Source organism: Mytilus edulis, chromosome 12 (genome assembly GCF_963676685.1).
Source record: "Mytilus edulis chromosome 12, xbMytEdul2.2, whole genome shotgun sequence".
In the NCBI taxonomy this organism is placed as follows: Eukaryota; Metazoa; Mollusca; class Bivalvia; order Mytilida; family Mytilidae; genus Mytilus; species Mytilus edulis.
In genome coordinates this window covers 33,843,910-33,867,457 of record NC_092355.1, presented here as the reverse complement: position 1 = coordinate 33,867,457, position 23,548 = coordinate 33,843,910, and the positions used below count along the sequence as shown (strand labels likewise).

Here is a 23,548-nt window from a genome sequence, read left to right as displayed (position 1 = left end):
CCAGTTGTGGCATCGACCCAGTAGTTAACTTATCAATGATACCAGGATATAATTTTTGATTTGCGGCAAACGCGCGTTTCGTCTACAAAAGATTCATCAGTGACGCTCGATTCAAACAAGAATGTGTCCATAGTACACGGAAGCCCCACTCGAACTAATATTTTCTATGTTTAGCGAACCGTGAAATTGGGGTAAAAACTCTTATTTGGCATTAAAATTAGAAAGATCATATCATAGGGAACATGTGTTCTAAGTTTCAAGTTGATTGGACTTCAACTTCAACAAAAACTACCTTGACCAAACACTTTAACCTGAAGTGGGACGAACGGACGAACGGACGAACGGACGAACGGACGAACGGACGAACGGACGAAACAGACGGACGGACGAACGGACATACAGACCAGAAAATATAATGCCTCCCCTACTATCGTAGGTGGGGCACACAAATGTTTAAAGACCAAATAAAGTACGAGGTTGATGAGCATTGAGGACCAAAATTCACAAAAAGTTTTGTCATATACAACTGAGGTAATCTATTTCTGAGGCATGAAAAGCATTAATATTTCTAAAATTAAAAAGTTTTGTAAACAGTTAATTCATAAAATGACAATATCAATGATGATTCATGTCACAATACTTAATCTTATAAGGTGTTAAACTACATTCATGATATGGACACCAACGTAACAATATTGAAAGAATTATTTCATTTTTATAAATTGAAACAAAAATTTAGATTCACATCAGGAAATTAAGGTGAACGGTAAATTTTAAATCTCAGATCCAATATCCTTATATATGAAAAAAAAAGAATAGTCTTCACTAAGTCATCATCAGTTGGTGAACTATTCGGTTCACTGATGACAACTGATGTGTTCTCACTATCGTAGCTGCAATCCCGTTTCCAATTTATAGAATGTGACCTGCTGAATTAGACTTATCACAGGATAAATAAATTTAAAGCAGGAGCCCCTGAGATAATCACAGTGTTTTTGGGGTTTGTGTTTTTCAGTCTTCTCTTTTCTATATTGTGTTTTATGTGTTTTGCAGTTATTTATTGTTATTCTGTTATTCTGTTTGTCGTTTTTTATTTTAGCAATTGCATTACATTTTTGACAAGGGTTTGCATGTTTCTTTGGTATATCTTGCTTCTCATTCTCTAGAAATATGATTCCAAAATACCTCATTTAAATGTCTTGTTTATATCACCAATTTATGAGTTTGAAACTTGATGGCTTATCTCCCGCAACCAAATGCATTAGGTTATTGAACAAACCAGAGCAGAAATGAGGTTTTAAACTTATCTACATCCTTGTGATCGTTTTTCTGTTGAATGATTTGTTATTGTCAATCATATCGTATATTTTCTTTTTATTTGAAAACACAAAAATCATTTGAAAGGAAGATTAAAGCCTACATGTATATTCGAATGAATGATCAGTTTGATTTACATTACAAAAGAACAATCCTATGTAATACGTTATTTATTACCCTGTCTCCAGAATAAAATTTGAAGTCTGTAGTTCAAATCCGGCGAGTTCCCTTTCACAGAATTGTTGTACTTCTTTAATCATGCTGACTGCAAAACAAAAAGCAAAAATCACAAATGTGCAATCAAAATTGACTTGCGTTAATCTTTTTTTTCTGTCGTTAAAGTCGTTGATCAGAGGCGAATTGGGGGGGGGGGTTCTGTTGCCTGCCCCCTTTTTAGGAATAAATGGTTGCTTATAGAGGGAATCACTGAAACGTGACTGGAGCGGGTCCCCTCTAAGGCATTTTGTTGGCACCTACTTATGAAAATTTCTGGATCGGCTACTGTTGATGAGCATAAAAATAAAGATTTCTAATATACTTTATTGTTTATTTCAATTGGCTACTGTGTAGAAATAACCAACTATGTGTGCATAACGGATGTCAAGTTGGTTTAATATTCAACATTCAACCTTCAACATTCCTTTTTTCTTTTTTTAGCATCCATTTTCAACATTCAACATTCGATTTCATCATTCAACATTCGTTTTCAACATTCGATTTTCAACTTTCAACATTCGTTTTCAACATTCAACATTCGTTTTCAACATTCAACATTCGTGTTCAACATTCAATTTTCAACTCCCAACATTCATTTTCAACAATCAACATTTCAACATTCAACATTCGTTTTCAACATTCGATTTTCAACATTCAGCATTCGTTTTCAACATTCAACATTCGTTTCCAACATTCAACATTAGTTTTCAACATTCAACATTCGTTTTCAACATTCGATTTTCAACATTCAACATTCGTTTTCAACATTCAACATTCGTTTTCAACATTCGATTTTCAACTTTCAATATTCGTTTTGAGCATTCAACATTCGTTTTCAACATTCAACATTCGTTTTCAACATTTAACATTCGTTTTCAACATTCAACATTCGTTTTCAACATTCGATTTTCAACATTTAACATTCGTTTTCAACATTCGTTTTCAACATTCGTTTTCAACATTCAACATTCGTTTTAAACATTGGATTTTCAACATTCAACATTCGTTTTTAACATTCAACATTCATTTTCAACATTCGATTTTCAACTATTCGTTTTCAACATTCGTTTTTAACATTCAACATTCATTTTCAACATTCGATTTTCAACTATTCGTTTTCAACATTCGATTTTCAACTATTCGTTTTCAACACTCAATATTGGTTTTCAACATTCAACATTCGTTTTTAATATTGATCATTAATTTTCAACATTCGATATTGGGTTTCAACATTCAATATTGGGTTTCAACATTCAACATTCGTTTTAACATTCATAATTAGTTTTCAACACTCGATTTCCAACTTTCAACATTCGTTTTCATCATTCAACATTCGTTTTTAACTTTAAACATTCGTTTTCATTATTCAACATTGGTTTTAACATTCAACATTCGTTTTCAACATTAAACATTCGTTTTCAACATTTTATTTTCTACTTCCAATGTTCGTTTTCAACATTGAACATTCGTTTTCAACATTCGATTTTCAACTTTCAACATTCGTTTTCAACATTAAACATTCGTTTTCAACATTCGATTTTCAACTTCAAACGTTGGTTTTCAACATTGAACATTCGTTTTAAACATTGATTTGTCAACTTTCAACATTCGTTTTCAATATTCAAAAAAAGTATTACTTAGTCCAAGTACCTGTCATTTTCAAAATATATTTGAAAGATATTATAATCCTGTGACCATGCAAACCTTCATTATGCATGTGATTGAACATCCTCAAAAGTGCAGTAGAAGGTTGCTTGACAAACAATGTATCCCTAGACTAACGATGGACATACGGACGGACGCAACGGGGTAAATTAGTATGCCCCACGACATTTATGCGGGGGCATAACACACAAGGACAATCTTTTCTTGCAGGTTATGATGTTTAGATCTGAAACGTTTTTTAAGGAAACATGTAGTAGGCATGTACACTAGTGTATAACAGAGTAAAAGGTAGAAAAATCCTCGAATTCGACCAAATAGAGATCGGGTATTGGTCAAGTTTGTCTGAGATCCAATATAATATTAGTCGTTTTGATTGGGAAGCGATCAGAAAAAGGTCGAGTTAATCTGGATCACAAATCAAACAAGATTTCGATGATCGGTAACCGATCGGATTAGTCGAGCAAAGGTCGAGATAATCGAAAAATGATCGGTAAAATATTTGTATTCCGACCAAACTCGACCTCTACACGATCCTTTCTCAAACAATTCGATCGCTACTCAACGAAATCCCGATCTCTTTTCGAGTGACTTGCTTCTCGAAACTTTCTAGAATTTTTTATATGACCTCTAAAAATTGTGGTCGTTTATTGGTATCACTTCGTCGTCGTCGTCGTCGTCGTCCGGACACATAGTTTCCGGACAATATCTTTAGTTTAAATGAATGGATATCTTTGAAATAAAAAAAAGGTTTCAAACCACAAAAGGAAGGTTGTGCTTGATTTTTTGGGTTATAGTTTCTAAAGTTTAGCAATAAGGGACCCTAAAAGATTCACAAAGGGTAGGCTGGGATTGAGTTTGGGACCCTGAAGTTTCAGAAATTAAAGGCTTAAAAGAGGCAAAAATCAAGCAATTTTCCAGTTTCCAGACAATAATTTGTGAAGTGTATGAATCCCTCTAAAATTGTAATGCAAGTTATCCCAACACAAAGGGAAGGTTGAGATTGAATTTTGGGGATAAGTACATAAATATGATGTGTAAATTATTATATAAAGTATTGTGCAATAGCAGGAAATCTTCAATTGCATATTATTGCGCTATAGGGCAGTTTTGTTTATAAGCAAGAAATCTCTCAACTGCAGCAGCACGGTATTGCGCAATAGCAATAAATCTTTAATTTCACAGTATTGTGTAATAGCACAATATTTGCACCAAAGCAATATGTCTTTAATTGCACAGTATTGCGCAATAACAATAAATCTTCAATTGAAAATTGATACAAATATTTCAACCCATTTTACAATTTTTTAGACCTTTCACCACATTCGTTATGTGTCAGAATCCTAAACTACATGTATGTCAAAAATATTAATCACAATCCAAATGTCTAAGCGTACATAACCACTAAAAAAATGCAAATCAAAAAGCGTAAACGTCCCAACACGGACCAACTTTTATAGTCAGAAAACAAAGTTGCTTTAACTAATTGATATACTTGAAACTGGTTGAAGTATGTTATCAATTAATAAGAACAGACATTAATGCTTTCATTTTGTTTTTCAAATATAATTAAATATCTAAATACTGTAAAAGTACTTTAATTTGTGGGTATCAATTTTCGTGGTTCGAGCAATATTTACATGTTCGTGGGTTTTTAAATTGGTGGATTTTAGTTTTCTAAAAAAAAAATAGAAAAATTAAAGCCTTTAGAAACGAAGGTTACAAATAGTCTAAATTGAAGAAAATTGCGAAATAAACACTGACCCGTGTAAATCGTAGTGATAACACTAATTAACACATGATAAAGTGATAACAGATTAAAGACCACAAAAGGTGTTAATTAGGCCATAAACATGTCACCTAAAGAAAACAGTAACATAAACAAATGCTATGGACGTATCTTGAATTGTCAAATAATTCTTATCAAAATCAAGCCCAGCATGAAATTATTATTTCCCATATGTACGAGAACTATGAGGGTATAAATTGAACACTTTTCAAACTAGTATATCAATACCGGAAATCGGGACTTTCATCGATAAAAAATATTGTTTATGAGAATTAAAAGATCAATAGTTGTACAGGTTAGGTTATTAAAGATTAAATTGGTATAATCATGCATGCAGTTGTAGTTCTGTGACTGCTATTAAAGTATTCTCAGATTTGGCGTTATTCAATATATTCTCTAGATCGTATCAGTAATCAAACCTACCGATGGGGATCTTTCCATGTCTTGATTTGGACAATGGTTGTTTTATTCCGTTAGACACTTAAATTCGTGGATAAAGTCATCCACAAAAACCATGAAAATTGGTACCCCACGAATAAAAGTACTTTCACAGTAAGTAGAGTTAAAAATAAAACTACTGTATATTCAGTAGTTATTGCGTGCATTTATTATTGCGATTTTGTCATTTTAGACTAGAATGCAATTCTTATGTTTAGGATATTGAGAAAAATCCTGTTTAATTCATATTCAAATTTGAAAATGGGAATTAAAGTATTGCGATTATAACCCTGTCGCATTTTTAGCAATAATAAAAACATCGCAATAATTTCTGAGTTTACAGTACCTACAGTAACGTAACTTTTTGTAAGTAAAAGTATATAATTATGTATCTGTAATGGTTAATGCATCCCTCCTGTATATATAATTACATGTGTACGCATTTGTTTTTAACTTAGTCAGAAACCTGTAATTCAGTGGTTGTCGATTGTTTCATAAAATTGAGAATGCAATGCGGAACGTGTCAAAAAGACAACAACCCGACCAAAGAGCAGAAAACAGCCGAAGGCCACCAATGAGTCTTATCTGCAGCGAGAAACTATCTCACTCGGAGGCATTCTTCAGCTGGCCATAAACAGAAATGTATACTAGTTCAGTAATAATGGACGTTATACTTAACTCCGAAATATATACAAGAATCGTACAAGTCTAACAAAGGCTCCTGACTTGGGACAGCCTCAAGAATGCTGCGGGGTAAAACATGTTTTTTATATCTCAATTCTCCACCTTAACATCTAGCAAATGTACTAAATACTAACACACAACAATACATATTTGCTTTTCGTTTATTATTTTCTACATAAATTTAAAGGGTTAGTTTTCTAGACTGGTGTGCCTGTTTAGATCAATGTGCATATTACATATTTCATATAGAGCAAGGTGATTATATATAGCGAGACCCTAGTCTATTAGTTTTCTCACTTGGTTTGTTTTACATTTGTCATTTTGGGATCTTTTATAGCTGACTATGCGGTATGGACTTTCCTCATTGTAGTTGTTGATTTCAGATTCATTTGTTCTTCTGTGAAGAATTGCCTCAATGAAAATCATACCACATTTTTTTATAATTAAAGGGTTGCTACCTTTAGTTTAAATAAACGTTCTTCGTGTGTATATCGTATGACAATGTTGGGCTTTTTCGTGACTGCGCTGACATACAGTAAATTCTGAAATTTTTGCGAGGTTTTTATTATTGCGATAAATGCGACATAGTCGTAACCGTAATAATTTAAACTCGCATTTTGAAATATTTAATATAAATTGAATAGGGACGCTATTTTTACTCAATTGTTCGATCACCTCAGTCTGTTAAGGGAGTTTGCTTCTCAGTTTCAAAATAATAAGCTTTTCTAAACACAAAAAACTTTGATAGATGATAAATAAAGGAATCAAAAGAGCATATATGGTCAATGTGCTTGTCTTCGAGATATTAGCCATTGACATTTGTGCGGGAAAATGTTCTCTCTTAACTTTTCATAGCTTTATCATTGACAAGTTTAAGTTCTCAAAAAGTATTAAAAAATTAATAAAAGTTTACGAGACTTTTACAGATGGCTTACGTAGCAATTATACATTATAAAAAGAAAAATTGCGGTCAATGGGCAAATAGATAAAACTAAATTTTGGGCTCTCCCTTGACACCATTTGCAAACCAACTAGATAAAACCAGAGGATTCCGTAAAATCTGACAAAAATTTCAAAACATGAAAAGCGAACATCCTTAAAACTTAGCTATTATATATCTCATTGTATCAACTTAAGGAGGCTCGGGGATGCAAAAGTTTCAGCAAAAAAAATAAACATTTTTTTTTTATCATTACATATTTTATTTATTATAAGTATTACTTGTTACTGTAAGATATGGTACACAAATCAACCAACAAAATTGATACGTTTTGGCCACAGATGACTTTAAATGTTTATATCATTTAAACAGCTCTAAATTATCCGCATTTGGTATTGGAGTTGAAGTATCTTTTTTTTTACTTAATGGGTACCTATATATTTTTTAATTTGTTTACGCTTAACACTAATGTAAAATTTAAGCATTTTCTGTAATTTAATTCTTTGTAATTTCGATATTACCGCTACTTCTCCTATTAGTTCAACAGATGAAAGAACAAACATGCATGCTTCGAAGACAGCCTGGTTGTGAGCTTCAGTGAACGGTGACTCCATTTTTTTTCTTTTCTATTAAGTATAATTAAGAAAAAGTTCAGTAGTAGAAAAATATAGCGAAATCCTAAAAAAAAGGATTTTGTTCTGGAACATTTTTACATGCTTTCCGTAGATACTTTTTATGTGATTATCTCCTTTAATCAACACAACTCGTGTATGCTCGCTTGAGAACATTGGATCAATGTCTGTCGTGTTATTGTCAACCACACTGCAAGTTATGCTATTCTTGTATTATTATGTATATTTTGATATGCTCCGTTGGTTCACGTGTAATTTCACGTGAAAGCCATGCAAAAATAGATTTCTGTTATCTTACATTATATCAGTTTTCGGGCATTCGCGATTGAATGTGCATGATGTCCAGTTCGAACTGTAATTTAGCCGATTAGGTTCTATTCTCAATCTTAATTTGTATGCTAAATCAAAACTTATGAAGGACGGACAAATAGACTAATATTGCTATAAAGCATTTAATCGTTGTGGTACTATACGATTATCAGTTCTAATGGATTAAATGAACGATTATAACCCTATTCACCCAAAAAAAGTTAACCTGAATGGGTCATTTAACTAAGAATTTAAATTATCATATGATTAGAGAATGAGTTAAACGTTTTCGTAGCATCAGATCTTTCACGATCATATTCACGATCTTCAAAAAGTGGTACGCAATCTTTAAAAATCAAAAAAATAATATTTATGTAAATACTTCAATCTTTTTCAAAATTACTCAAAATGCTTACATGAAATAACTTTAAGAACCATTAAAGTTAATAAGAGTAAAGAAGGAAGTACATTTTTCAAAAAACAGTTGTTTAGTCATTCGAATTGTATAAAAACAATTGTATGTCTGTAAATATATTTAATGTAATAGAAATGTCGATCAGCAGTCTGCCTTTTGTAGTTATGTAACATAAGTTTACTTTTAAACCTTGATTTTTCTTGATTCTTTTTTATCATAATGTTTAACCATTTGGCACAGTTTTTTTTAAAATAAATTTGTCCGTATATTTATTTCAATTATATTAGTTATTGACGTAGCAAATGTCATTTCGATAATATTTCCCCACAAGATCATATACCAGAGCTTTCACGATACCTGACCACCGTTAGTATGTATAAAAAAGAAGATGTGGTAAGACTGCCAATGAGACAACACTCCTCAGGAGACCAAATGACACAGAAATTAACAACTATAGGTCACCGTACGGCTTTTAACGAGGAGCAGAGTCCATACAGTATAGTCAACTAGAAATGGCCCCGGAATGACAATGTAAAAAATATCGAACGAGAAAACTAACGGCCTAATTTCTGCAAAAAAAAATGAACGAAAACAATAGGTAATACATCAACAAACCACAACAAGTGACTTACAGACTTCTGACTTTTTCAAAAAACTAAGGATTTTCATACCCCAGGAGTAGATTACCTTAGCCGTATTTGGCACAACTTTTTGGAATTTTGGGTCCTCAATGCTCTTCAACTTTGTATTTGTTTGGCTTTTTAACTATTTTGATCGGAGTGTCACTGATGAGTCTTATGTAGACGAAACGCGTGTCTGGCATATACAATTATAATCCTGGTACTTTTGATAACTATTTACACCACTGGGTCGATACCACTGCTGGTGGACGTTTCGTCCCCGAGGGTATCACCCGCCCAGTAGTCAGCACTTCGGTGTTGACATTAATATCAATTATATGGTCATTTTTATAAATTTTCTGTATAAAAACTTACAAATTTTCAAAAAACTAAGGATTTTCATACCCCAGAAGTAGATTACCTTAGCCGTATTTGGCACAACTTTTTGGAATTTTGGGTCCTCAATGCTCTTCAACTTTGTATTTGTTTGGCTATTTAACTATTTTGATCTGAGCGTCACTGATGAGTCTTATGTAGACGAAACGCGCGTCTGGCGTATAAAATTATAATCCTGGTACTTTTGATAACTATTTACACCACTGGGTCGATGCCACTGCTGGTGGACGTTTCGTTCCCGAGGGTATCACCAGCCCAGTAGTCAGCACTACGGTGTTGACATGAATATCAATTATATGGTCATTTTAAAAAATTTTCTGTATAAAAACTTACAATTTCTCAAAAAACTAAGGATTTTCATACCCCAGGAGTAGATTACCTTAGCCGTATTTGGCACAACTTTTTGGAATTTTGGGTCCTCAATGCTCTTCAACTTTGTATTTGTTTGGCTTTTTAATTATTTTATTCTGAGCGTCACTGATGGCGTATAAAATTATAATCCTGGTACTTTTGATAACTATTAGGACAGGCACATACATACAGAATGTGGCGGGGTTAAACATTTACGCGGAACTCGAACCCTCACCCTAATCTGGAACACTGGTGTAAAAGCACACAAGAACGAACTGTGCAAATCAGTTAAAAAGGCTAACTCGTCAGATGGATACAAATAGAAATACACGAAACAAAAACACGCATGTTGAATGTTGAAAACGAATGTTGAAAGTTGAAAATTGAATGTTGGATGTTGAAAACGAATGTTGAGTTCGGAAAACAAATGTTAACAGTTAAAAATCGAATGTTGAAAACGAATGTTGAAAGTTGAAAATCAAATGTTGAAAACGAATGTTGAATGTTGAAAACGAATGCTGAATGTTGAAAGTGATTGTCTAATGTTGAAAACGAATATTGAAATTTGAAAATAGAATATTGAAAAGAAATGTTGAAAGTTGAAATTGAATGTTGAAAACGAAGGTTGAATGTAAAACATGAATGTTCAATGTTCAAAACAAATATTTAAAGTTGAAAATCGAATGTTGAAAACAAATATTGAATGTTGAAAACGAATGTTGAATGTTGAAAACGAATGTTGAATGTTGAAAACAAACCGAATTTTGGGTCCGTGTATATCTGCGTCCATTCGTTTTTCGTTTTGAAATATCAAAAACAAAAAACAAAAAACGAAAGTGTTTTCATTTTTCGTTTTTGATTTCATAAAAACCAAAATGAAAAACGAAAGTGTTCTCATTTTTCGTTTTTGATTTCTTAAAAACGAAAACGAAAAACGAAAGTGTTTTCATTTTTCGTTTTTGATTTCTTAAAAATGAAAATGAAAAATAAAAGTGTTTTCGTTTTCCGTTTTTGATTTCACAAACAAAAAACGAAAAACAAAAGTATTTTCATTTTTCAATTTTGATTTCTCAAAAACTAAAATCGAAAAATGAAAGTGTTTTCATTTTTCATTTTGGATTTCACAAAAACAAAAAACGAAAAACGAAAGTGTATTTATGTTACCTTTCCAACACAGTTTAATTGTCATTCAAAAAATGACAATGTTGTCATTTGTCATTCATTTAAAGGTCGTTAAAGTATACATAGCCTTATATGGAGATATGGGTTGGATGCCCAGTATTATATCTCAGTGGACATGTATTTTTAGATTATGGTCGAGACTTACTAAAATGTCTCATTGTAGAGTTAATAAAAAGGTTTTCTTATGGGGCAATAAATGCTGTAATAGTAAATTTAAAAATTGGAATTATAGAGTCAATGTGAAATTTAAAGAAATGGATATGGAGTTTTTATGTAATACTGATTTTTCTATTGATAAAAATACAATTAAACAAATTGAACATGAAAATTTTTGTAGATATAAAGAGAAGTGGTACTCTGACTTAATGTACAATGAAAGAAGTAAATTGCAAACGTATAGAATGTTTAAGCAATGTTTTAATAGAGAAAAATATTTATGTATTAATATGCCTGGAAAATATAAGAGTGCATATGCTAAATTTAGATGTGGTGTTGCACCTCTGAGAATAGAAACTGGTCGATATGAAGGCATTGTGGTTGACAATAGATTATGTTTTAATGAGCAATGTAAGAAAAATAACATTATTGAAGATGAGAAACATGTGTTAATTAACTGCCCATTATATGCAGATTTACGAGCTATTTTATTTAGACATGCTAGCTCTTTTAATTGTGATTTTGTTAATTTGTCTGATGATGATAAATTCAAATTTTTATTCACTGATGAAAATGTGTGTTACTTTTTAGCCAAAATCTGCTATGATGTATTATTAAAAAGAAAAGGTATTTTATATAATTGTAGATAATAATGTGTTTTGTAGAAATGTTTTTTTTATAGTCTCGCATAACTCTTTTTAGAGTGGCTCATGTTGTTTTAAATATTATTGTTATTTTATTAATGTATAAATGTATGTCAATTTTGAGGTGAGACTCTAATAAAGTATTTGTCTTGTCTTGTCTTGTCTGCACAGCGGTTGTCAGATCAATACTACTTTAATCGAAGATAATGTCGACGGATGCAAAAGCCTTTAGCAATCGGAACAATATGGATGCGTGAACTTTATTACTTTTAAGTTTAGAAAGGTCGATCCAAGATTATTAGAATTGATGACCAAGATCCATTTGCCAGTATTTTACGAACTACGAGGACGATAATGTATTTTGCTTGATTTAATTTTCAAAATTTCCGCAATTTCACAATTCAAACTGGGATATTAAATTGGTTTGTCATTAGGAGCCTATAAGGTATTAATTTTGCTTATTTGTGAAAACTATGTTAATTTAAGGTGACATTAACCAGAGGTCGTTGATGGGGGATTATGGAATTGGGAATAGTGGACAAAAAATATAAATAATAGAGACAATGGACCAAGAAATAAATAAAATAGCTAGAATAATGGTGTTAAAATGTAATGATAAGAGAATAATTGACAAAAAGTATAAAGAATAGAGAAATATGGCATAAAATATCAAAGAATACAGAAATTAAGAACCCCGAATCCAGACCATCATACTAGTTGCATTAATGAACGTTAGTTTGTCTCTGGGATATTGATATTGGTTATCATATGGTTTCTCTTTATTTCTATGTCTATTAATTCAGAAGCATGCTTTCATTATTTACCAACATTTTACATATCACATTATAAAAAAGACTATTATTTTGCAAACTACCATAGATTTCCGGTAATTGTTTTGCATAGACCACACCACATTGGAGTCCCTGTAATTTTTTTACAAGTGGACCGCAGTTACCCACCCTACCCCATCATTACATAAAAGTTAATAAACAAATGTCTACGGAAATACTTCTGTCTGAACAATGTGTAAAGGGGAGCTTGGTAGCTGATGTCTGCTGGAGACAAAAATCAAGGTTGCTGTTAAGCTTATTTTTTGTCAAAGATAGGTCCAAATTTGGGGTCGAACACCGAACCCCATCCTTACCGAAAGTGTAATAAAAATTGTCCTCACTAGGTGCAAATGGAAGCTGGGTAGCTGGGGTCTACAGTAGAAAAATCCAGGGTGTTGTTCTGCTTAGTTTTTTTTCTAAAGTAGGTCTAAAGTTGAGGTCGTATACCCTACAAAAACCCTTACCAGACAGTTAATAAAAAAATTCTGCGGCAATACTTTTATCTGCTCTAGGTGAGAACGTAAGCTAGAGATCTAGGGCCTACTTGATCAAAATTACAAGTTAATTTATAGCACGGATCAATCTTTTTTCAGCTAATAAATAATTTCCTTGCCCACCATACTTTGAATACAAATATAAACCTTTTGTCCAGTCATATTTAAGCGAAATCCACTAGTTCAGAGGTAAAATGTTTTGTAAAAACAGTTTTGTGTGGCAAAAAAAAGTTAAAGCACGAGTGCAACTTTCTTTTCTTTTAATGCAGAATTATTATTACTTTTCATGAACTATTTTACAGGATGCCGATAATAAGGAAAGCTAAATCACCCAATAGTGCAATTTTGCCATCATTAAAAAAAATCATGATTATCTACGATTCTATAAACACTCCAAGTGTTGACTATTTAAAATGTAAAGCGGGCAGTGCGCTGTGTAATATATCGAAAGCGATTGATTTTGGCTTTATATAACTAATAATAACATAAGATGTATGTTTCATTATAATTCGTTATTCTGATTGGCTAACTGCACATCTCATTACACAACGAAAATCATTATTCATGATGACACGAGGTCCCACAATAAAGTGCAAAGGTGAATTTAATAAAAACTTGATAAAAATCGTGTTTTCATGATCCTAGCTAAAACATGTAATTATAAATAATGAATGCTTCTTTTTGTAACTTCATACGGTTGTAAAGGCGTTGACTGTGCGTACATTTTCAGACTGAAGCGCTTCCGCTTTTCATACAAAATGTATTTCGGTCATCGCTTTACACCTCAATAAAGTAACAACAAAAATGCATTCAATTCTTAAATAAACCAGAAATGAAATTTTAAAATCCATTGAAAAGTGTCTTTGACTGCTTAATTATATTTTAAAAACTGATGATATAGTGGTTATATATTAATAAAAACATTTTAAATACGTTTGAGTCTTATGCAATATTTGTTTTTATATATTTGAAAACTGACTGCTACCGACTGGTTGCTTGAGCTTGGTCTCACAAACTCCGCATTTTCATTACAGCCGATTACATTGAGTGTGTAGACAAAGGTAATATCTTTGGATCGCTTGTTTGTTAGCTGAACTATGAAGTAACTAGGTAAGGTATACCACCCTCCTGTAGAAGGAGCCTAGTTCTACAGACAGATTGATTGGTTATTTGTCGAACTAGTCTACTCTTAAAGGGGGGTAGTTTACCTAACCTAATAATACAAGCAAGCTAACCAAGGATAGGCTATCTGTGCCTACACACTCAGTGCAATCGGCTGTAATTTTTTTTACATTACAGGTTGCAACACCTTGGTGAAATTAACACTACAATACAAATAAAGGATTCTCAAATGATCATGACTTTTGCTTGTAGTCAAATGATCAATGAATCAATCAATGAATCAATCAATTGATCAATCAATAAAATTGAGAATGGAAATAAAAAATGTGTAAAAGAAACAACAGTCAGCCTAACTAAAGAGCACAGCCGAAGGCCACCAATGAGTCTTCAACACAACGAGAAAATCCGGGCTTCAGCTGGTCTCTAAATAAAAATATATACTAGTAATGTGAAAATGGACGTCACACTTAACTTAGACAAAAAAAAAACATAAAAAAACTAACAAAGATCAGAGTCTACTGTCTTGGGACAGGCGCAAAATTACGGCGGGGCTAAACATGCTTTGTTAGATCTCAACCCTCCCGCTATACAATTATATCTAGCTCATGTAGAATAAACAAACACACAACAATATGCACAGAGAAACTCAGTTTAAAAGAAATCCGAGTCCGATGACAAAATAGTAAACAAAAGAAACTACATAAAACGAATATGATTCATAAATTAACAAAGAACTGCTAGCAGTAACTGACATGCCAGCTCCAGACCCCAATCAAAAATATCGAAAGAATATATAGATATAAGAAGATGTGCATGGTATGAGTGCCAATGAGACAACTCTCCATCCAAGTCACAGTGTGTAGAAGGAAACTATTATAGGTTAAAGTACCCTCTTCAACACGAATCCTTGGCTCAAACCGAATAGCAAGTTATAAGGATCCTCCAAAATGACTAGTGTAAAACCATTCATAAACGGGAAAACCAAAGTTCTAAACTCTATATATAACTAGAGGCTCTGAAGAGCCTGTGTCGCTCACCTTGGTCTATGTGTTTTTGGTGATGGTGATGTGTTCGTAGATCTTACTCTACAAAACATTGTTGATGCTTACAATTATCTCTATCTATAATGAACTTAGCCTAGTAGTTTCAGTGGAAAATATTTTGCAAAAATGTACAAAATTATGAAAATTGTTAAAAATTGACTATAAAGGGCAATTACTCCTTAAGGGGTCAATTGACCATTTTCGTCATGTTGACTTATTTGTAGGTCTTACTGTGCTGTACATTATTGATGTTTACAGTTTATCTCTATCTATATTAATATTCAAGAAAATAACCAAAAGCTGCAAAATGTTCTTAAAATTTCCAATTCAGGCGCAGCAACATAACAACATGTTGTCTGATGCATCTGAAAATTTCAGGGCAGATAGATAATGACCTAATAAACAATTTTACCCATGTCAGATTTGCTCTTAATGCTTTGATTTCTGAGGTATAAGCCAAAATCTTCATTTTACTCCTATGTTCTATTTTTATCCATGGCGACCATCTTGGTTAGTTGTCAAGGTCACCGGACACATTTGTTATACTAGATATCCCATTGATGATGGTGGCTAAGTGTGGTTGAATTTGGGTTAGTAGTTTCAGAGGAGAAGATTTTTGTAAAAGTTACGACGAAGGACGACGGACGCCAAGATATAAGAAAAGCTCACTTGACACTTCGGGCCAGGTGAGCTAAAAAACGAAAAGCGAGAACGACATCAACAAACGACAACTACTGTTTTTTGTGTAATTTTTTTATTACTAGACCAAATATTTCATGATTTTTTATTATCGAGGACTGTATTTTTAATTAACAATTGATAACCAAGTTTAATAAAATCATATATGTGTATAGCAAACATATTAACTTTGGCTTGAAAGACGTCTATTTAATTGTTTTCGACTCGCTCTGCTCGGTCGGAAAAATTGACAAGAATAAAATCCTAAGATTGAACGCGTTCGTTCAACAATCTTATTAAAATTAATATATATATATGAATTTTCTCATACACATAAGTATTACGAAATTAGAGATATTCATTTTGATTAGATTAGTTCGTCTAATTTACAAATGTAGTGTTATCTGTAGTAAATTTACTGACTTCTTTAATAAAGGATTTGAATAAGAATGTGTTCATACCACATAAATGCCCCACTCCCACTATTATTTTCCATGTCTAGTGGATCGTGGAATTGAGGGTCAGCACTCTATATTTGGCATTGAAATTAAAAAGATCATATGATATAGAATATGTGTACTGAGTTTCAAAAAAAATACATCTGTACATTAACTTCACTTTCAAGTATAGAGATGTGATTTTTTTTCTGAGACAAGTGCTTGTGACAATCCAAAAGAACTTGCAGTCATTCGATGTTCAGTACTACAGTACTTTGATTGTTTGAAAACGATGTATAAATACCCTGCCACATTCGGTATGTGTTTTTGTTAGACCTTTTTTTTTCCTTCTGTTTTGTATCGATCTCATACGTTAAGCCCTTTTCCGATGATTTGTTTAGTTTGTTCTTTTGCTGTGCTGTAACAAACTGTTTCAGGTTCAGGGGAGGATTGAGCGCTCACAAACATGTTAAACTCCGCCATATATTGCATATGCCTGTTCCAACCCAGGAGCATGTAGTTCAGTGGTTGTCGTTTGTTGATGTCTTCATATTTGTTTTTCGTAATTTATGTTGTTTAAAAATAGGCCGTTATTTTTCTCAATTGAACTGTTTCATATTTTTCATTTCATGGACTATTGTAGCCGACAATACCGTATGTTTTTTTTCTCATTGTTGAAGGTTATATGGTTGCTTGTATATAACTGCTTACATCCACTACATTTGAACTTTGTGGGATAGTTGACTCATTTGAAATAATACCATATTTCCTTATTAAAAAGTTGAGGGGGGGGGGGGGTGTATTTCTTTGGAAAGTTTCAATGTTTTTCTCCCAGCTAACCCATTTGGAATAGAATATTTTGACAATTTGCTGTGCTCTTGGATTTGAATTAAGAGCCAACCAGAGCTCACGGCCTGTTGGTGGGTAGTTGATGACTATGGTAAGCTCTGGATGTCTTTTTGAGTATTACATATATGTACGGTGATTTGGTGATGTTTTCATGTCATGCATTGTCCCATTACTTTATATAGACAGCTTATCTGTCAATCTGATCTATCAAAGTAGCTCTCCTAGCCTTTTGTATAGTCAGACGAGAAACAAGATATAAACTGACTTAGCTTGGTATATACATGTATATTTAATATACTCATATAAATATAAAAAAAGAAGATGTGGTATGATTGTCAATGAGACCAAGAGACCAAAATAACACAGAAATTAACAACTATAAGTCACCGTACGGCCTTCAACAATGAGCAAAGCCCATACCACATAAGAAGCTATAAAAGGGCCTGAAATAACAATGCAAAACAATTCAAACAAGAAAACTAACGGCCTAATTTATGTACAAAAATTGAATGAAAAACAAAAATGTAACACATAAACAAACGACAACAACTGAATAACGGGCTCTTGACTTGGGACAGGCACATACATTTAGAATGTGGCGGGGTTAAACATTTAAGGGGAATCCAAAATTCAAGTCAAATTGATATTTTAAAACAATATAAAAATAAAAAAGTGTAAAAAAAAATTATTTTAATAATTGTTGAAAACATTATTGTGTTTGTTAGTGGAAAACTGCTTGAAATTGTAGAAATATTCGAAAGTAGCTCTCTCGTTTTGTTCTGCAGCTACGTTAAAGGAACACCAATCAAGTAATCGATCTTTATGACTATGGATTCAATATTCAATGGTATAAAATATCATGTTCTGCTTGTTGTACACTCAATAATACTAAAGTTGGAATAGATCTACGAAGACTCAAGAACGGGCATGTGTGGTTTGGCAATTGTACATGCCCACAGCACAGATGTCCAAATATTGCTCGGAAGATGTTTTGAGAAGTAACGATGCTACCGGACATGGGAAATTAAACTGTTACAGTATATTACAGAACACAAAACTGGCTATCTTTGCTGTAAACACAAGTTAAACCTACCGAATTAGACTATTTACCGGATTTGTAATCACTTAAGCAACACGACGGGTGCCACATGTGGAGCAGGATCTGCTTACCCTTCCGGAGCACCTGAGATCACCCCTAGTTTTTGGTGGGGTTCGTGTTGTTTATTCTTTAGTTTTCTATGTTGTGTCGTGTGTACTATTGGTTTTCTGTTTGTCTTTTTTATTTTTAGCCATGGCGTTGTCAGTTTGTTTTAGATTTATGAGTTTGACTGTCCCTTTGGTATCTTTCGTCCCTATTTTATTACCACTGGGTCGATGTCTCTGCTGGTGGACATTTTGTCCCCGAGGACATCATCCGCCCAGTAGCAAAACTACAATTGCATGAACTTACGAAGATTAAACAGGAAACTGGCTCGGACGTCGCCCAGTATAAAAAGGTCCGAAACAGATGTCACCATGGACACGGTGTCGTCTGATACGGCAGGTGTCCCCTCATCACCTGACATGACAAATATCTCAAACACGACTCATTCAGATCATCGTCCTAGTGACAATAGCAATATTACACATATACAGCCATGTTCAGTTCTCCTTAAAGACATTTTGGTGTTTGATGACACAGTACAACACTGTCGCATTTCAAAATGTGAGACCAAAGGCTGCAAAACTTGTGCTATTTTAATTACAGATGCTGAATTCACTAGCAATTTGACCAAGAAGTCATATTTTACCAGAAGTTACGATGATCTGAATTGTAAATCGATAAATGTCGTCTACGGATTAGAGTGCAACCTTTGCGGATTGGTATACGTCGGTGAAACGAAAGGAAGGCTTAACAAACGTATGTGCGGTCATAGATCAGACATTAACCTTAATGCTAACGACATTCTATACCAGCATTACAATCAGCCCGATCATTCCATCGTTTCTATGACAGTTCGCATTATCGAAAAGATATACCATAGCTCTAACAATCCTAATCTTTCAACGACTCTCCGTAGACAAAAAGAAGACTACTGGATTAGACAATTGGGAACTGCAACACCTTATGGCTGCAATGACAAAATTGATGGTATAGGTATTCTATCTAGTCCTTCGTGTAACTCGGTGAATGTGATGAATATTTTCAACTCGACTCCTCGACGTAGACGCAGTCATGGTCATCGTCATTATACATCACCTTCTCTGCATGATGTCTCTATTAATGACTTGCTGCCATTCATACAAAAGCCGTTAGGTATTCATCACATTCGCACGAAACCTTATTCATTACCCCTTTCGAAACTTCATTCTCTGTTCAATTTATGTTTGGAATCCACTGTTACAAACCCTCATTCAAACCAATACAAACTTGAAGCTATAATTTCGGATATTGCAAGTCACAGACTTTTCAAGCCAGTTCGCATTGGAAAAGATGAAAAAGAGAATAGATCTTTTCTTAATCTTTCCTTTGCCAACAAAGGTCTCGATGGCGTCAACCTAGGCAATATCCTTCATCATAAATTAGTGCAATCGAAAATACCTCCTTATTTCAAAGACCAGTCTGTACCAATAATTTCTTATACCTATACCAAACCTATTGCAACTAAAATTTTCATTTACAAACGCGTTTTGCAGATTCTCGATATTGACGACTTCAAGTCTAAACCTCCTGATTGCACTTGTGCTAGTTCCAAATTCACATATAATCCTGCTGGCCACGTTATTACCGGTGACCTTAACATTGTTAATAACACTTCTCTACGAAATGTGTTATCGAAAGGTCCCAAATATCGTGAGCCTAAATCCATCAATTGGAAATACAACTTTAAAATTTTGATGGATTCAGTCGAGGATTATGCCAGGCAATGGGCTAAGCGCGAGAAGGAAGACGTAGACACTCTTTCCGAATGGATTAAGGCAGTGAGGTCGTTGATACAAATCAGAATTAAGAAACTGAATGGGTCCATCAATAACCATGCTACGTCAATCTTTAAAGACCCAAATGTTGCAAAACACCTATCCGACCTCCATGACAAATATGTTGTTGTCCCTGCAGATAAAGCCCCAAATAACATCGTTTTTGTGTGTAAAAGTCACTACATCAACTGCTTGATAAACGAATTAGGTATTGACAATTCACTTGGTAACTCAACATATACCCTCACGACACTTACCAAAGAGGAAATCCTGGATAATCATAGGTCTGTTCTATGTTCCTTTGGAATTTCAACCAAAGATGAAGAACTGGATCTTCCATCACTGTATTGGATACCTAAACTACATAAGTGTCCTTACAAACAACGGTATATTGCTGGGTCTTCCAAGTGCTCCACGAAACCTCTTTCTAAATTATTAACATCTATTTTATCAGCAATCAAAGACGGGCTTCAAAGTTATTGTGAAACTGCCTATTCTAGAGGTGGCGTGAATCAGATGTGGATACTTAAAAATTCAAAAGATCTTTTAGAGTACATACAATCTAACTCTCTTTCATCTTGTAACAGTATTAAAACATTTGACTTTTCTACCCTGTACACAAGTATTCCACATTCCAAACTAAAAGACAAATTGAAAGAGTTGATATTACTTTTCTTCATAAAAAAGAATGGCCAACGTAGATACAAGTATCTTGTCTGAGGGAGGGATAAATCCTACTTTGTAAAGAATCACTCTGATTCAAACAAAAAATTCTCTGAAACTGATATTATCAAGATGCTTGATTTCTTGATTGACAACATATTTGTTACGTTCGGAGGACGTGTTTTTCAACAGACTGTCGGCATTCCAATGGGAACAAACTGTGCCCCTCTACTCGCCGACTTGTTTCTTTATTATTATGAGGCTGACTTCATGCAGGAACTTCTTAGGAAGAAAGATAAGAAGTTAGCAATATCCTTTAACTCTACTTTCCGCTATATAGATGATGTTCTTTCACTAAACAATTCAAAATTTGGTGACTATGTGGAACGCATCTATCCAATCGAACTAGAGATAAAGGATACTACAGATACAGTTAAGGCGGCTTCATATCTTGACTTACATCTAGAAATTGACAATGAGGGTCGGTTGAAAACAAAACTTTACGACAAAAGAGATGATTTCAGCTTTCCAATTGTGAACTTTCCATTTCTAAGTAGCAACATTCCAGCAGCACCTGCATACGGGGTATATATCTCCCAATTGATACGATATTCCCGTGCTTGCATTTCCTATCATGATTTTCTTGATAGAGGTTTGCTGCTCACAAGGAAGCTATTAAACCAAGAGTTCCAAATGGTGAAGTTGAAATCATCCCTTCGTAAATTGTACGGACGCCATCACGAGTTGGTTGACCGTTATGGAATAACCGTTTCACAAATGATATCGGATATGTTCCTTACGTCGTAACTACAATCCCCTTCCCTTTCATGAATATGACCTACCGAATTAGACTATTTACCGGATTTGTAACCACTTAAGCAACACGACGGGTGCCACATGTGGAGCAGGATCTGCTTACCCTTCCGGAGCACCTGAGATCACCCCTAGTTTTTGGTGGGGTTCGTGTTGTTTATTCTTTAGTTTTCTATGTTGTGTCGTGTGTACTATTGTTTTTCTGTTTGTCTTTTTTATTTTTAGCCATGGCGTTGTCAGTTTGTTTTAGATTTATGAGTTTGACTGTCCCTTTGGTATCTTTCGTCCCTCTTTTAAAGTTGACAAGGGGTACATTAAAGCTAAAAATCCCAATTCCACGGCATCAAATAATTAAAAAAACAAATATATGACCTAGGCCTTTAGCATTGGAGGGCTAAAACAAGCATTGAGCCGTATCCAGGTCCTAAATAGAAAATAAAGAGATGTGGAGTAAATGTACACGGGACAAAATCGCACACAATATATTGAAAAAATACAAACTATTAATGAACAGGGCTTTTATTCCTGTTCTTCATCTTGAAAGTAGCGGGAGGGTCTTCAACGAGGAACCGGACCATTGATACTCATTATACAAAAGTAACATAGGTTAGTGCATCGGACTACAAGAACAGAAGTTCCTGGTTCGATCCATGTTCCGAGAAGAACATTGCCAATCCACTATTAATAAATATGTTTAAACTAACAATAGCCACACACTTGACTATGTAGATTACATTGCTTTTTTATTCATCCTACATATGTCTTTTAATATTGCTTCTACATGTAAATACTAAAAGTCTTACACTGTATCTATATATTTTGCTCCGAGACCAGAACATTATAAAATAAATAAGACAAAACTTGCGCTTTAGATTAAGAAAAGGTCCGAAAATTTTGTAAATTTTTTTCCAGTTCTTCCGGGGTCCTTGAGCCCTTCCCTCGCCAAAATATAGTTTGCTTTATTTGTAATAGAGGCTAGTTAATACGTTTCTATATTATCATCTTATATCAACCTCTCCAAACTTAAAAGTTAAGATCACGCATCCTTAGTGTTTAGATTGATAAAGACTTTTGCATCCGTCGACATTTTCTTCGATTAAAATAATATTGATCTGACAACCGGTGTTCATGTATACTTTAACGACCGGGCTAGTTTTCTTGTCAGTTTTAAAAGTAGTTACCTCCCTTTTTAGTGTGATGTTGTCATCAATCTATTTATTTGTACCACCTTTATATAATATTATATTGTACAATTTAAATTTGTGATTCGTTTAATATTTAAATATAATAATTAATTCTTTATCAAAGATATAAACAAGGTAATTTGAAAGTCTTTGATTACTTCATCACCGTAGTTCAATTCAGAAGTCATGCGGTCTATTTTGTCTACATTATGTTGAATGAATATCGGAGTGTTTGCATTAGCAACATTTACTATCAATGACTGTACATCAAGAAAAGAAAACATTATAATACATTATAAATCGTCATCGTGAAATAATTAAAATTATATACAAAACTTTATGTTCACCCTTTTGGTATGTAACAAAAATCGACAACATTGTTATAATTTCATTGTCTGAAGCACCTTTAAATGAATGACAAATGACAACATTGTCATTTTTTGAATGACAATTAAAAACAGTGTGGGAAAGATAAATTGAACACACTTTCGATTTTCGTTTTTTGTTTTTTGTTTTTGTGAAATCAAAAATGAAAAATGAAAATACTTTTGTTTTTCGTTTTTCGATTTGTGAAATCAAAAACGAAAAACGAAAACACTTTTGTTTTTCATTTTGGTTTTTAAGAAATCAAAAACGAAAAATTAAAACACTTTCGTTTTTCATTTTGGTTTTTAAGAAATCAAAAACAAAAAATGAAAACACTTTCGTTTTTTGTTTTTTGTTTTT

The 23,548-nt window shown here is 33.3% G+C and overlaps 1 protein-coding gene across 1 annotated transcript in view; it reads right to left on the bottom strand.

Moving 5' to 3' along the window:
• LOC139498309 (uncharacterized) overlaps positions 1-23,548 on the bottom strand; it is a 78,262-nt gene that overhangs the window by 12,135 nt on the left and 42,579 nt on the right. Inside the window, exon 10 of the mRNA XM_071286676.1 lies at positions 1,495-1,582. Within this exon, the coding sequence (XP_071142777.1) occupies positions 1,495-1,582 (88 nt within the window). The remainder of the gene's footprint in view (positions 1-1,494; positions 1,583-23,548) is intronic.